Genomic DNA, 17,992 nt, shown 5'->3' on the forward strand with positions numbered 1-17,992 from the left:
AACTAGATTAGCTCTTTGAATGAGCATTAGTAAATTCTTTTTAAGTGTTTTAGCGGAGGTGAAAAATAATTTTGTGCTGTGTACACACATCATATGTAAATATTGAACGAGAATTTTCATAAAGTAAACATTCGGCTAGCCGTACTTTTACTAAATATTTATTGCTATTAAGAAATAAAGGATATTTTAGCATTCATTCACGTTTCTACATTTACATTTGTTTTCTAACGTCTTAGCCAGTGCTGTAATCTGATGTCACAATTTAAAACTTCTGTTTCTAATACTCCATCCTTGCTTTCACAGGTGAATAGTGGGGGTTGGGTTGAGCTCACTTACCTGTACGATCCCCCTCTAAGGACATTTCAACGGGTAGAACATCACTACACTACTGGCAGTGTGATTGTGTGTGTGTGAAGAACTCTGTGTTGTAGTCCTGTAAGATATATCTTTCTTTTTTTTTTTGTTTAAAAAAAAGAAAAATTATATCTTAGTTACTTAGCTTACTTAGTTACTTAATAAGTGTTAAGCAATGCCTTGTTCAGCGGTTACTTTGTCTTTGGCGACAATTACAGCCATCGTGGCTACAGCTTTATTAGCGATCGCCTTCTCTACTGACAATTGGCTATATACTGAAGTAAAAAGATCTCAGATCAAGGTGAGTTTTTTTTCTTTTTGGCAATTCTTAAAGATTAAAATACAATAAATTGATTAGATTAACTGTAAAATGACAACAATAATGATGCAGGAGTAGCAAAGAATGTGGGTTCTCCCCCCTCTCGCTTAGCCTACACCAGTCAAGGTAACGAACGTCATGAGATGAATTGTTCTCATGAAATGTATTGCCTCAAAGAAATAATTTGTACCATTGTTGGAGATTATTAGAGGGAAGAAATTTGTCTGAGAATTGTGTTTTAAGTGAGGAAAAATCAAAGTATTTTTTAGTTATATAATAATTTATAGAAGAATAAAAACGTGGCCTACCTATTGCCTTCCTCAACTCAGTTGAGCCAAAGTTTTATTTATTTTTTTTAACCAAAAAAAGGCACAGAATATAGACAAAAGATGGTTTTCTTCTAATATTATTTCTATTTCACTTCTTTAAAAATTAGCTCATGTTCAAATTCAGTCAAAATTTAACTGTAAAATTGGAAAAGATAAATAATATACTAATAATATCCTGTCTCTCTTTCTTGAATTTTAATATTGTGGCTAAATTTAATGATCTTTGGATCAGGATGCTAAGTTTTCGGTGAAGCTGTCAGCTAGCAGGATAATGTACCATCTGTTGGAATGTGACCTTGGGTGAAGGACTTAGTTACCTGGACTCACCCTTCACAGTACATACCCCACCTAGATCCTTTTATTTACTAACATTATGTTTCGTTTAAAGAAAACATTTTCTAGCCCTAAAAGAACCCTAGCAACCTGTTGCACTACTAAAATGTTGTCTATTCTACCCAATTTTATTGAAGAGTGACAAGTTTTCTAGCTTGAATTTCTTATTTTTGTTTTTTACTGATGGTAAATTTTGAATAATTAACTTTGATAAAGACGTAAAAGATTTGTCGAATTTGGAATTGTTAGTAAGATAAAAATGTTCTGGACAGACAACAGACATAAGGACTTATTAAAAGAGAACAAATCACCATACAACCTGAAAGATCTATTGCGGATAGTGCGCCAGTACTGAATGTCGTCATCTGAAAAGTATGCAGCTATGAATGTGTAAAAATATCTTATGTGGTAGTGAGCTAGAGATTGTGAATGGTTACATCAGCTATATCTGTGGGACCTATTTGATTGACATTTTAAGTGTAATAGATCCCTGAAGGGGTGGCTAGCCCACTTCCTTCTACTAGAAACAGGACATGGTAAGAGCAACATTGGCTGTTAGAATTGCAATTGATTGAAGTGGTCAGCGCATAATCAGTCTGGTTGGTCGAACTCAAAGTAAAATAAGTTGTTAATGGAAAGTTTGAGATTTGGCCACTTCTACGCCAACTAATCAGAATTTGGACTACGGATTGTCTAAGAATTAGTTAGACTGAAATAGTTACATCAATCAGCTAAATCTGCAGGTACTATAAGAGACACAGGGTTCTCGATCTCAAATGTGCACTTCTTTACTCTTATCTATTGAGGATTAATATTTTTCTTAGGAGACATCTTTTTAAGAAAAGTAAAGTCAGGAGTTTGACATCTAGGTATTCCCAGTTTCCCTAAGAAAAATAATGTGTTCTATTTCTAACAAATATCTCAAATTTTACTTCCACTTATCCTAAATCAGTAACAAGTTTTCAGCGTACACTAGTTTCAACGCAGAGATCATGGGTTCGAATCCAGCTGCTGGTCCTTAGATTTTCTCTTCGTAAGAACTTCTTCCAGCTCACTTTCCGGAGATGGATAATGTTGTCTGTAACGATAAAACGCTGTCCAGAGAACGGTACCGCAAAAAAAAAACCCTAAATCGCATGACAACTTTTTCGGTACGATGATAGCATATTTTTTGAAATATTTTTAAAAAAGAAAACCCATTTCCTTGGGAAGTGCTCCCAGTGGATAGATTCTTTCCAGTTATTCATATCTTGCACATGACACTGACCATCTTCTTTATTTATTATGTTCTTCTCTTGTCAGATTGATGAATTAACAAATAATAGTTTAGGACGAGTCAGAGTAAGCATTGTATGAAATGCCAGACGATACCTGCAGGGAATCCAAGTTCCTAAAAAGGTCCCTTCTATAATATTGAATGGGCTTTCTCTAGGTTAAAAAAAATATAGCAATAATAAGTAAAATCAACGAGTTGGTTGCAAAAAACTTGAATTCAACAGTGATCTGTACAGAACAGATGAAATGACTGCAATTCGGAGAATTGAACGATCGGTTAGCAACAGTCGTCTGATTATTATTATTTTTATTATTTATCCTTTTTGTGGTAAAAATTCTCTTTAAAAAAATCATAAATGGAGGGGCCAAATAAGTAATGAAATTTCGTTACACTTGTTTCATAATTCTTCTGTATCTTTTTTTTTAAATTGTCTGATCGATTGGCTCATTTCCGTGGCGGAAACACATATATTTTATTACATCTAAAAGATCTATAGTGGCTCCCTAAAGTGCCAGTGTTAGAGTCTAGAACATTGGCAATTGCAGGTTTCGAGTAGGTGATATTAGTGAGAAATTGCTCGATTTTGCCTGTGGTTTCGCTAAACCAACATAGTTGCATACTCGCCTCTGCCAACGATCGAAATGAAGGCGCTTATTGCTACCATTATGTAGATCAATTTGCCTTCCACAAATTTAGATTATACAGATTGCAGCATATTAGGCGATTAAAGTAAAGTAATCGCCTATTTTTTCAGGCGGGGCTTAATGTCCAACTACCAATTAGGTGTCGTGGACGGAGGCGACTAGCAAACATACTTTACTGTAAATTTCTTTTATTAACCATTAAATAAAATCCAAGGCCTAAGACCGGGAGTCGTACCCAGTACCACAATAAATATTAGCTTCGCAGGTCTTGCCGTTAACCGCTTTGCTACCGTGGCGCTCACAAAACTTTTCTCAGAAAGCCTATACGAGAAATTGAAGTCGGCAGTTAGGGGTAACCACTTCCTGAGGCAACTCTCCCTTCCCAAAATAATATGAAGAAGGCTTCCTTCCCTAAAAAGGATATATATTCCCCTCCAACATATGGTAAGAGAGAGTAGAGATTCGATTGTACTCACGAAGCATTAAAGAGTTGAACTTTATAAAAATGAATATTCATATTTCTAATTCAAAACATCACGTTTTATTCCAATGCACACTAATTTTATTGAATAACGTTTAACATTTCATTAAAATTTAGTAGGAAAATAAAATAAAACTGCCCTTCACGGTAGCTAATTGACAAATTTTCAAGTTCAAGACCAATTTTTGGTTCAAGCTGAACAGCATGAGTTACTCTGTTTGAACAAAAGCATCATCATCATTATTTCAAATGGTTGAGTGATTGTTCTATGATGATAAATCTATCAATCGGAGTTAGTTAGGAACATAATAAATGAATAAGATACTCAGTGGAATTTGATTTATTTTGTAGAATATAAATACGATCAACATTGCAAACACTAGAAAAATTGAAACTGTAAGATTCAGTATAAATTAAGGGCTTCAGAATCAAAATCCTTTCTACTTAATATAATTGTACAGGATAACATAGGGTACAGTTTTAAAATATTTAAGCTTAAGGCTATGCTTACATGAAAAGGCGGAATTATGTAATTAATGTTAAATAAAAAACTGCAATTAAGCAATAACCGAAATAAAGCTGGTTTTCTTGTAAAATGTAACGTTTTTTTTTAGTAAATCCATGAATTTATATTCTCTCAGAATATCCTTCGGTGCTAGATAAATTATTTTAGAATATAGAAATATTAGGCGCAAGTATTTAGTTTATATCATTTTGAAACAATATATAAAATATAAAATGAGACTATTTATTATCTTCAGTAATTAATACTTTCTCTTATTATTAAATTATTAAACTTTCTTTTCATTTGTTTTTTAAAAAAACTTGTTATTTATGTGGGGAGAATTTACAACAATAAAAATGCTTTAATAATAAATAAACAGTCGCTAAACTTATAGACAACGATATTCCCTTAACAACATTTGACACGTCTATCTGGCGGTTACAGGTAGACTTTCCCTTAGCAAACAAACACAGCATGCTGCTAAGGTGTATCTCTGAGAATATAGTGGTTTATAAATCTGTGTCGCCTTTCTTAGATTGTTAACATCTTTGCAACCTTGATTTCACCATACCTCTTTATCTATATAATATACAATCGTCTACGTGGTATTTCTAGTTTTTGTTTAATTATTAAGTATAAACAGAATAGAAATTTCTATTTAGTACAAATAATAATCGTCTAATCTAGAGATTAGATAAATAAATATTATTTTAAAAAGCCAAAGGTACCCTGTGAGTGGTTAGACAAGTTAAATAGCTACTAAAAGAAGAAATCACTAAACTAAAATTAATGCTCTCTCTCTCTCTTACTGCTCAGCAGAATTACTGCTATTGCAGTTATTGTTTCGGTTGTCTTCGCAAGAAAACATCTGGAGGTTCCACGAAGATGGAAAAGTGCAATTTGTCAGGACCACAAAAGAATCTGGAGTGAGTCCTCCTAGGACTTCCTCCTGCTATAATTCTCTATGGCTCTACTCATCAATTACCTCCAACTCTTAATTTATGAGTTAGGTATATTGTAATTCTCCAACACTATAGAATCAGTAAAACCATACATTAGTCTAAATGATTTTCTATTTTCAAGCCGATAAATGTTATATCCTGAAGCTTTCCCTAGTAGATAATTCTTCCTTTTTTCTCAGCATTCTTTAACAGTTTTTGGTTCTGTAAGTACTTTGCAGCAGAAAGTGTCCTGGCCGATTACAAAAGTCAAACCATTCTTTACTGTAGATGTAGTCTTGAAATAGCTTTCTTGAAAACTATTTGTGGACTAGTGACAAAACTGATGTGCAGGATGATGGCATGAAATTTCATTTGATTTGACTCTCATGAGACAATGTGATTTCTTAAATACAACATCCTGGACAGCAAGGCGAAGAGTATCCCCCAGGATACATCAGACGGACTGAGAAAACTTTCTATTACTAAATAGTAGCATGATGTGGTTTTTTCTTCTAAGGAAGTGTTGTTACACGTTCTGAAAGCAGGATATCCTCTGAAACGCTCGACGTGGAAAGAACGCAAACCAGATAGCACTAACAAGTAATGTTATTACTGATCAACTTTCCAGAAACAAAAAGTACATTTTAAGAATGTCGAAAAACATTTAATGTTTAAGCAAACAAAAAATTAGAATTGTATTAAGTACAACAATGTGACTCAATGGAGCATGACTCACACAGTTTCATTTTTGTAAAAATCACAAATATATTTTATTATGAATGAAATTAGAATAAACAGTCAGTTATTCATCGATCTCTGAAGAGAAATTATAACTTTCTTTTCAACCAAGATAATTTTCTTTTCTGTTTCGGTTCTGGAAAGTTGAGAAGGAAACTGTACCTTATGATTTGGACGGAAAGAGAAATCCATTATCTTGTTATAATGCTTAGTTTTCTTTTATTCATTACAACATACCGCCGCTATTTCCCAATAGCGATCTTATCACATTATCGAAAATGAGTTTTTATAAGAAAAACATGTTTTGGGTGTGGAAAACGAAAAGAATCCAGAAACGTAAATTATCTTTTGTTCATATATTAGAACATAATTTAGTGATCGAAATTCCCCAACAAGAAGTATTTCATTAATAGGGTTTGCCCTTTATATAAATGTTTTTATTCTCACCTCGAGAAAGGCCCTTCCTACTTTTTGTTTTTATTTTTGGATATCACCCACACATGCATGAAGATCTTAATATATATTTACAAATTTTAGAGAGCTATTTTTCAAATTGAAAGTCAGTGTTATTTAAATAAAAAGTGTCTATAATGTTGACACAAATTTGTTTGCTAATATTCTGAATTTCCTGAAGAGATGCTAATTTTGATGAAAGATTTATTATTAAAAATGTGGTTAGGTTCGCAGTGCTCTGTAATGTAGTTAATTTCTTCCGTCGTAACATGAATGTATCCGTAACCGAAAGTCCGAAACCGGTCACTTGCGTGTTGCTGCTGCAGGCCATATTTACCATTAATCATTTCAGTAAATTTTGAAAGCCTTAGGAATTTTTAATTATTACGAAATATTTATATAAATAACAACTGTGATTTGCATTCAGGTATTCAGGTCGGTTATATTGTAATAGCGTCACGTTTCGGATCATCCGTAATATAACAGAATGTTCCCTCATTGCCCAATTCCAATGGGGAGCACCAACTACGTGGCAAAGGGAACACAAGCTGTTCGTAATAGGTTTAGTCACGTCTCTCTGTTTTCATACCGTCAGCATTCCTTTTTAGAAAATCAAATGTATAAAAAGAAGAAAAGAAAATAAGGAAATGTTCTGAAACATAACCAAGTTGTTACGGTCTTTTTAGCAGCTCATTATGGGAATTATGATTGGAAGGCATTGACGTTTATTTATTTTTTTGAATACTTTGTAAAACTAGCTCATCCAAAAAAGAGTTTGTTTTTATCTTATCTTTTTTAAGGGCAACACTATCAAGTAGATATGTGACTATTGTTTTACAAAATTAACGCCTTGACTTATTCAGATTCTTTGACATTGCTACTTTTTTAGACAACGATACCAGCATTCTATTGCCCTGTTGTACCAGTATTTTTTTGTTTGTTAGTATTTGAACATTGATATATTTGTTTACAGCCAGGATGTTAACAATATTTCAACCAGTTACAGGTAACATCATTTACCTTCCAGGGTAACAATTGCAGCTGAAAAAAAAAAACGTAGCGAGATACTATGGTCTGTTATTGAATTTGATAACAACTGTTATTTCTTTTAAATGTGTCAACCAGTAGAAAAAACTCTTTTTTACAATCCCTTATGTTTTATTGCTATGAATGCTTCTTAATTTTGAAGATGGTCATATCAGACTACGTTAAACATGCAAGAAATGTAATCTATGGTCGGTTAGAGAGCAATAATGGACATAACTAGGTTGTTACGGTTCCTTTAGTTGAACACATTATGAATATGATTGTGCAAAATCATTAAAATGAATGGACTTGCTTTTCAGCGAATGCCTAATGGGCATTACTATTCCCACAGTAATTCTACAAACTGGGCTCTTTATATCTAAGAAGAATAATCTGTCTTTCCACATTTTATATTTATGTCAAATACAGTTTGTGTGTAAAAAAGTTCTTTGCTTATAACTTGCCAAAATCTAAGGCTCAAAAGCTTAGTAATCCTGGTCCAGGTAATGTTTCTTTAACAGAACTCTGGGCAATGTTTAGAATCATTCTTTAGGGAGTCCTTGTTCTTCAGCACTGAACTGCCCTTCTTATCTTGTACCACAAAAAGGTCTGCAAGTTAAATCTACTACTGCCTAGAGTGTGAATGGAACAGTGAATATTTGTACAAACAGTTTATTATCATGTTGGAAAAATTATTTTGGCCGCCTACTTTCTGAAAGCTCTAGGCAATCTGATTCTTTTTAATTGAAACATCCAACCAAGCAACGCAACGCTCTCGTCTCACCTTCACTTTTATTACTTTAATGCAATTAATTGTCATCTCATTAATAAATAAATAATTTTTAATGTTCTAAAAATTGGTGTTTAACTCCACCATTATCTGTAACATCTTATCAGGAAATTATCTACATTGTTTGCGGAAGAACTCACGTTGAATAATAATAACAACCGTGTTCTATCGATAATTCTAACGCGTTTTGATAATTTTCCATAGTTGATTGTAATCGATGATTACTAATACGTTGTGCCGTATCGTAATTTAGTGCAATAATAAAAAAAAGTAAAGTTCAGTTACCTATTAAAAAAAATAAACTACGAATCCGAGAGATGTTCCCTGAGCAAGTACAATTCCTTTTGCATTTGAGTTCTTTAATTATACATGGATGAAACCAGCAAAGAATTGCCTACCTTAGAAAACCATTGGCCATCGACAAGAGGCGGTTTTCGACAAAATAAGCTACTCATACCTTCGTTCCATCTTAGAAAAATCCTTGTTAGTTCCTAAGAGATATGAGATTATTCACTGTTATCTAGGCAACCTGTCGTTGTAAAGAACATCAAATCAAACGTCTTTGTTAATAAAAAAGAATGAAGACCTTAAAAACAATTTTACAATAAAGGTAGAAAGACTGTCTACCATCGCTTACCTTGCCAAAATTTTGTTATTTAATTCTAAAACAGGGTTATAATTCGATATGTATTAGGAGGATTTTCTCCTTGTGAAATTATTTCCAATATTAAAAACTCCACAGCTCTCTAATATCCGAGGAGTCACATTATTAGAATGCTGTGAAGTTGCTCCTGGTAATGAAAACCAAGGCCAGCTATGTTCTGGTACCTTAACGGTATTATTTCACCGGATATCTTACAACTAATTGAACAGAACTGAATATGTAGTCAAAGTTTGTGAATCCAAACGAAGTGTTTGGTTACTCGCTTCAATTACAGATTAGTAAATTGGTTCCTTTCAATAAAAACTATTATTTTCTAGGAAATATTTTCTATTATTTCTTTAATTTAAGACTGTTATAAGTTAACTTCGAATTTGACAGTAATGACTGTTTCAAAATTTATATTTTTGAATTTTTACTTATCGTACACTTATCTTTGGTAGAAAATATAGTTGATAAATATTCCTTTCAATATTATATATTCTTAAATTACATGTTCCAAAAATTATATATTCTTAGATAATTATACATTATATATTCCAGGCAAAAGGTTTAGTCAACAAAAGCAGAATGTCTTTTAGTAAACCATCCTTAATTATTACTATTATATAACGAGCTATTTGTAGTCAAAATCCATTGTTACTTTGTTTGTTTGAACATAGCTAGGATTAAATATAAAATTTACACAATTGTCAAATAAAAGTATGTCATTAGACACCAGCATAATTTAGATTTGAGCTTCTCCCTAACGTATAATTGTGAAGGAGTACCGTTATACGATGGTCTGTAATGAGGCAATTAGCCTCCGTTCTATCTAATATTTACATAAGAATTTTATTAATTGTTAACTGCTTTATTTTGCTATTTCGAAATATCGTTTTTGTTTAGTCGTTTTTTGTAAAAGTAATGATCATTGTTTTTGTAAACAAATTGCAGATAAATGATGAAAGTGCATTGTATAAAATTGAAAGTTCACTTTTCTTAAGTTTCATCTGCTTCAAATTCTCCTTTTTCCCTCTTTTGGTTCTACAAACGGATGATCTCCAAGAAGGGTATTAAAGATCCTCATCTTTGTCCACCAAAATGGAAATAACACACAATGATTTAGTAGAAAGGAAACTGAGAAACATGTTTCAAGCTTCTGCTTTACAAACATTAGCATTAGATCCTGTTCGGTGATTGGATGTAGAGAGTTAGGCCAAGTTATTCCTTTTACCTTTGGTTTGGAACCACTACCAACAACAAACTTCCTTTGCGCAGAGATTTGTCAAATAATAAAAAGTTATCTTTTTAATCAACCTACAGGAAAATGTGGGACATTTAGGACTATTCACAACGTCTGATGTACCGGGTCCTCGCAAAGCATAGTATTTGACAAATTTCTGAAAGAACCCATTTTGCAGGCACATCCCAAATTTTTTCTTCGTGTTTCAAAAAGAAAATGAAAAACATGAACGGGAAAAGGGAAGAGAAGAACTCTTTGAGTTTCTAAGGCTAATCAGCAATATTATAAACTAACTTCCCGGTGAATGTACGAAACTAGAATATTTAAAGATATGGAGCTTAAGAACAAACCTAATTTCTGCTATTGTTGCCGGAACTTAAATGTCAGGATGATCAAATAATGGACGCAGTCATCATGTTTTGTAAACTTCTAGATTCTTTTCTGCGATACTTGCTAACATCCATGTAATCATCCAACATTAGGGAAATCAACTCTTTTTCATAGTCATTATTTACTCATTGTTCCTAATACATAATAATTTCTACTTTGATGCACTAGGTGAGCGTTTTTATGTGAACGGGATTAACTTAAAAAATTGCGATTTAAAAGATAAATTTTTAAGGAACAAATAAGAAAAATTTTTAGTTCGTTTCTGCAGCACTGAAGACAGTTTTCTTCTTGATACTTCCATTTTATTTATTTTTTTAAACCAAAATAACACGTACATTTTGGAGATAATGGTTATTTAATGGTTAATGGTAGCAACGCATTTTGAGAAATCCGTTCACCTGAGAAGTGTTATATGTTAGAGGATATTTCTATAGTTTACTGTTGCGTGTAATACTAAAATCAAAGGATCGTGGTAGTGTTATCCTACTGTGTGTTCAATACACACGATTCTACACGCACGAACTGCCCTGAAGATAGCGGTACTTAGGCTTAGCGCTCCATCTTGTAATTCCAGCAAGACTGGTTTCTTTTTTTTATCTTAATATGTGTACACACATAGTGGAAAGACCAAAATCATACTTTCTGGAGTTATTTCGAATTTGGAATGGCTGTTTTTGTATTCTCCTATTAAGATAGATAAATAACGACAGAATGGTTTTAAGTTTTATTTACTGTCTTATTGGGTAGTGGAGAATCAAATTCGGGGAAAGAAAGAACAAGGTTGCTTCCTGAGAATGAATAAATACTAGATCTAAGAAAGAAATTTGTTGCTGCAAACCCCAATTGAATTAGAAGAAATTGGCCGGCAGAAAGAATTGGACGTGTTTTTAACCATATTTTGCTTTTTTGTGGGAGTAGATTATTCACTGACAGCTTATGGGAAATCTTTACGACACATAATGCGTCACCCCGACAGTTTCTTTTAGCCCCTCACAACTTTGTAAAATCTAAAATGAATGAATTTCTAAATTAACAGTTAATACACAAAATAAAATTGGTATTTATTTGTACTTATATTTGTGATTTCATTAGTTATTATTTTTAGTAAAATTGTAACACTGAAATTGTCTAAAGTGTACTTTCACTTTTCCAAACTTTCACCATTCAATATATCTTATTAGGAAATTTTTAAGGAAACACCCGGTAGTTTATAATCATGAATGATGTGGAAAATTGTAATTTTCTGTTGTATGGAAAATATAACAATATGTAAGCATTAAACTGTAATTCGCAGCGGGCTAAACAAACACTGGCACTGCCTCGAGAACCAAAATATCTCCACTTAAGGAGTGACTACTTCATTTGTTGATGATGATTTTGAAGAATAGCGTCCATATTCAGAATAAGATCATTAAAAAATAATTAAGATATTCAGTGAAATCTTTTAAAAAAATAAGGAAAAAGCAATGGCGTACCCTGTACTTTGCAAAATAATTTTCGCTAACGAAATCTTCTTCTAACTTCTACTTAGATAAATTACAATTAACTGGAATTCATTGTCCAAGAATTGACACTTATTTTGATGGCCAAGTTTACTTCTTGAAATAAAGAAAACTGGCAAACAAAACTTCATGCAAAATGTAGTCTTATGGTAAGTGAATTTCAAAGTTGCACGAAGAGAAAGTATTGCCGCCATTATAAAAACCAAAACAAAGCGCACTCTTTCAATTCAAAAAAAAATCTCTACCTCCTCAGTTAAGAGAAAACTAATTAAAATACAGGTTTTTGTGGGTTACTTTCTTGAATTAAAAAAGCTGCAAAGAACCTCTTGTTTTTCAATTTGACAGCAAATCGCACAACACAAGCAGCCGCCTGCATTGTGAATGCTTTCTTGAGAAACATTATTGCCACAAGTAAAGCCCACATTGTTTTCCAACTGAATTTCAAATTTCAGCCAATTTTCCTGCGCCGTTAGCTAACGGTTCATGGTAGAAAATTACCCATTGCGAAATGAATTCTCTCAGCCAAATGAATTCTTATTGAATTTGCCCCCATTTAATAAAACGTAAAAAAAACATTCACATGGATTCATAGAAACCAATGGGATGATGAAGGGGTAGTTTGGAATTTCCAAAAAACAAGCGTTTCCGTCTAAACAAATATTTAGATGCAAAAAAAGGTCAGTCAGAGAATAAAAAGGTAAGTCTTTCGAGAACAACATGGACGGGAACCAACACGACCGAAATATTATTACCTAACAAAACAGTCTAATTATTATTTTTTAACCCCAAAAAGTTTTTCGGCAACAAATACACACAAGGTACCAAATTCCAGACTCTTTATGACGAATAGTTCAATTTAAAATATAGAAGTTTTGAGGAGAAAAAATTCAAAATTGGTTAAAGTTATATTTAATATTTTGGAGTACAAATATATGTCGTTTTTCTGAACATAATCTTAAATATTTTTTTTTTTTTTATAGCTCTACAGCCCTTGTAGGGCCCTGGCTTCATTAGTAATTTTCCTCCAGTCTTCTCTCTCTTTTGCCTTATACCTCCATCGTGCCAAGCCCAGCTTGGCAATATCTTCTTCCACTTCCTCAATCCACCTTCTCCTCGGTCTGCCGACCTTTCTTCTTCCTTCAGGTTTATTTCTGTACAACTTACTTGTAATACTATCCCTATCCATGCGCTCTACATGCCCCAGCCAGTCAAGTCTTTTCCCTTTAATTTCAGCTACTATGTCTGGCGACGCGTAAAGCTCACTGAGCTCCCTGTTTTTCCTAATGCTCCAAACTCCGTCCTTCAGGTTAGGGCCAAATATTTTCCTTAAAATCTTCCTCTCCCAAACCCTTAGCAAGTTACTATCGCTCCGGTTCAGCAGCCATGTCTCTGATCCATAAATTACAACCGGCCGGATAATAACTTTATAGATATGGAGTTTGTTCTTACGTGAAATGGACTTTGATTTCATTATCCGGCTCAATGCGAAGAAGCATCTGCTACCTGCAGCCAACCTCTCTTGAATTTCAAATCTTAAATATGTCTATGAATATATAATAATGAATAATTACTGAATTCTCAACATTTGAAAAAAATTCATATTTTCAAAAATAATCAAGAGCTTTGAGAATTGCAATAAGAAAATAGTCTTAAGTATTTTCATGGCTCTTAAGTTGTGTTCTGATGCAGTGTAGGAGGAAATTAGAAACAGCATTGTGACACAATTGAGGCAAAAATTATTTTGGGCCTAATTTTTTGTAGTACTCGTTTTCAGTGTTTATCTAAAAGATGCATATTTTAAAAAAGTAAACTTTTTACAGCTTTGTTTTTAAGTACTTTTTTTTTTTTCTTGGCACTTGCAATCAGTTTACTTTTACTTTTGTAAACATTAATTTTGATCTCTGTTACAGGTAAGTTTCTGTTCTTCCACCTTGTTACGGATGTACGAGTAAGTTTGCTCATTCATTTATTAAATTAAATGATTTAAGTTCTGTCAATTATTTTGTTAAGAAAATTTATTAGTACATAAGGGTCATCTGAGACAAATAATATTTTCATTTGTTATCGTATGTAAGAAAATCTCAACAATGAAAAATCGCCTTTAAACCGCCGGTTTCGGTCTGTATCTATCGGGTGCAAAAAAGAGCAACGTTTCACATCAGATCATATTTGCTTAAAATGCATTCTAAGATCATAAATTGATCTATATTCTTGCTGAATTTTGTTGATTAATTTATTTGACATTTTTGAAAAGTAGACTAACATTCCTAATCTAAAATAGAAATTGATAAGCGTGGGAAATTTGGTTAATTATTATGGAACTTGGTACGAAAACAGCAAGCTTGATATAGTCAACCTTGGCACTTTCCAGCAACAAATTCTTTTTAAGTTTTAAAATTATACAAAACTACGTGTACGCAAGGCCATTGGTAAATTTCCTCTTTGTATCTTCTTCTAAAAATTATCATTATGGAGATTTTTGCTTGTTTCTTTTTTTTCTATCAAGGTTCTTTTATCCTTGATTTGTAAATCTAAATCACATTATTTCTATCAAATCAACATTTATAGAACTAACTTTGCTAAGTGCTTCATTGAAAGTGTGGCATTTCAAAACAGTATTTCAGCAAGAGCTGTCGCATCATTAGAGATGGACAAACTTCCACGCTCTGTCTGTAGACTGTAGTCTGCCTTCAGACTTTGGGACCTTACTGAGACAGTTGCAGAAATAAGATAATCCTATGGATCAGAGAATGATAACAATAAATTTGAACAGAGAAATGTTAGGTAGTTTCCGGAGGTATCACGTTGGGAAACTGCGGATTATACACCATTTACTTTGCGAGTCGCAGGCCAACTAACAGTCTCCCATAAAATGTAGGATTAATTGAAACAAAATTCACAAAAGCAAATATAATTATTGTGATAAAACTAAGAATGGATTTTTTTCAAACCGGAACAATAGATTGTAAAACAAGAGTAGTTTAAACATAAATAAAAGATTCCTACAAAATAAATTGTACTTGACTTCCTTCAATTTTCACAAAACAGAAATTACAATAGGAAGCTGAAAATGAGCTGGAAAATCTAATAACAATTATTTATACATAATAAAGTCGCAATACAAATAAACAAAAAAAATCTATTTTAAACCGGTCAACCTTTATGGTCATGGACACTAAAAGCATTGCAAAAGTTTGCAAATAACTATCCCATCACCGAGAAAATAAGATTCTAGGAAGGTCCTATTAAGAGAAAATCTTAAAGTAGGAAGTTGGATTCAATCCAGGGATCTCTGCCTGGTAATCCAGTGTAATAACCAAGGATTTCATCTCTTCCTTAATGTTTATCATATAAAGCAAGAGGAAATAAATGGTTTTCTTTTTACAAAATTAGAATTTCTTTTTCCATTTTCAGTTAAGCAAGGCTTTTTAAAACCTTCATATTACAAAAACGGATCTCCTAAGAATTCTCAGATTGCTCTCTTACCAGAAGGAAGAGGAATTACTAATGAAAGTGCTCAAGAAGTTTATTCCGTTGAGCCTTCCTACCACGTTTTCTCTCCAGAACAGCCAAAAGTGGTAAACAACTAATAATTTAGGTTAAAGGCACAGAAATCTTCTTTACTGTTTTTTTTTTCTTTTAATAGTTGATTTCCTGCCCCAGCTAGCAAAACCATTAGTAACAGTTACTAAAATAATGTACTCACAGAGTGTAACTAAGACGTTACGCTAGAACGCGCAAAAAGATGGAAAAGAAAGTATACTTACAATGGAAAAATATATTTAAAAAAGAAAAAAGAAAAGAAAATTGATGCAAGGAACAACCTTGGAAGTTTTTTCCCATTAACAGAAGGAACTGAGAGCGAAGACCGAGAGAAAGGAGCTAACATCGAAGAAAAGGTTGGCTAACTGTTAGCCGAATCTGGTTGGACTGGACACTCCCAAACCACGACGTCACACTTACATACTTATTATTATCCAATTATATTCATCTTAGCAGTATCATCATTATGTCTTGAAATCAAGTCGGAGAAGTATGTTTATAACGGCTTTCAGCTGTTCTAGTGGAAGCTAACATTACTTTTCAAGAAATAATGATCCAAAAAGCGGATCTCTCTTGAAATGTAGATTCTATTGAATAAATAACTATTATCACGATAAAAGACAAGAGTGTCTTTCTGCAAAGAAAGAATTTCAATTAAAGTATTCACACAAAATTGTAACTGTTACATCGGCTTTTATCTTCTGTCTTCAATTTGTACTCTATAGCTATTTTTAGCGAATACGTGGTAGCATTAATGTTATTATTACAGAAATTTTAGTTTTGCGTGACATCAATCTTTAAGACGCTTTAAAAAATTAAAATTTCATTTCTTATGTTTACTGAAATTTAACTTTATATTATGGCGGAGGTACTGTAAAACCAAAATAATTGGTTTCTAGGGGGCCCATTTATTAATTTGGGTCAACAAAGTTGGTTACAATATAGAGATTAATCTCTGTTTTATAGCAACTTCATTAACGAGCAATAAAGTACATAAATCATCTGTTTTTCAATTTTTTACTCTCAGTGGTTTTTTTCAAAAAATTTTCAATGCATTAGTGATAGAAGGTGAGGCACACATGATGTCTTTTTTAAAACACTGCCAGCGTTCGGACATATTCTTATGTTACGAACAGCCTTGTCCTTAAACGAGTAGTGGGATATAAGAGGCCCTAAGAAAGAAATTTAATGGTTGGCAGGGCAATCGACTCTGGAATCTCCCTTAAAAGGGCAAAGCTTTAACCAATCAAGCTAACTGGTTTTTCCAGCGTTACCTTTCTATTATCTTCACAAATAACCATTGCGCTGATTGCTATAATGATTGAATATGAGTTGAAAAGCAACGAAGACCAAAAATAAAGAACAATGTGAAGAAGCATACTCTCTCAAATATTTCTTTTCCTAGATTTCGCATCACAATAAAACTCAATTCAAGTCTCGTTGCGCTGTCCAAAGGTCTAATGCTTGCCACTTTAAGTTGTTTACAACTTCTCATATCTCAACTACCGGTCATCTTTCATTCTAAATCAATCATCAACTTTAAAGTACTCTCATCGCAGTCTTACTCAGTCATTTTTGCTCATTACATTCCGCTCCTATAGTCACAATCCTCGGAGGTAGGTGATGAACGAAGTAGCATTCCGAGTAGCAGCAGGCAATCTTAAGAACACTCATTGATTCTCACAATACCGTTAGCGCAGCACACACTCGCAAATGAATGTCAGTGCGAAGGACCCTTAAACAGAAATGAATGTTTCACCAAGAAATGTCGAATATTTAAAATAAATTCTCGATATTTTTCACATAATGCGAATAATGGATTGCCATTCAACTTTAAAAGAGTTAAATGGGTGTTTTAAATTCTTTTGTATTCATGTTGTAGCAGGTGATAATTCATTAAGATAAAATTCTTGCATTAATAGCCATCAGCACGTGAACATTATTATCCTAATCATTTCAAAGTAGTAAAATAGGTAGATAATTTTTACAGTTACCAATTATTTAATTTCCTTTAAACAATAAAAACACCCTCATTACCTTTTTATAAGATCTAAAAATATTTAAAAAATTTATCCAACTGAGAGACAGAAATTATTCTACAATTTATTACTTTTAGAAAATATTCAACATGCTGATTAGTTGTTTGATGTTTGTTTAATGTTTGAACTCTAAACAAAAAAAATGTTTCGTTTTAGTAACATATACAGGACATATTTGTAATTGCATTAATAAAAAGTAATAATAAAATGCTGGTTTCTTCTCAGTTCTTTCTATTATATAATTATTTTTATATTTACGTTACTGACGATTGCTCGGTCCAGCCCTGTGCCTTTTGCTTAATTACCAGCAGAATTCAACCATTTTTTTCTTTTCATGTGCATTCATAATGCATTCTAAAGACCAATATATTTTGCAATTGAATGCGATCCTTTTGGGTAATTCTTTAACGGAGCGGTTTATGAAGGATAATAGTTACCCTAAA

At 32.7% G+C, this 17,992-nt stretch overlaps 1 protein-coding gene across 3 annotated transcripts in view; it reads left to right on the forward strand.

Moving 5' to 3' along the window:
• Positions 1-316: 316 nt before the first annotated feature.
• LOC141449052 (uncharacterized) overlaps positions 317-17,992 on the forward strand; it is a 69,195-nt gene continuing 51,519 nt past the window's right edge. For 2 of the 3 annotated variants that reach the window (XM_074118088.1, XM_074118090.1), the window contains exon 1: positions 317-655. In XM_074118088.1, coding sequence (XP_073974189.1) covers positions 530-655 — 126 coding nt within the window. In that variant the 5' untranslated portion in view covers positions 317-529. The remainder of the gene's footprint in view (positions 656-17,992) is intronic. The other variant, XM_074118089.1, reaches the window with a different exon arrangement.

This window comes from Rhodnius prolixus, unplaced genomic scaffold (genome assembly GCF_049639745.1).
Source record: "Rhodnius prolixus isolate KJV_2025 unplaced genomic scaffold, Rpr scaffold_2, whole genome shotgun sequence".
NCBI classification, from domain to species: domain Eukaryota; kingdom Metazoa; phylum Arthropoda; class Insecta; order Hemiptera; family Reduviidae; genus Rhodnius; species Rhodnius prolixus.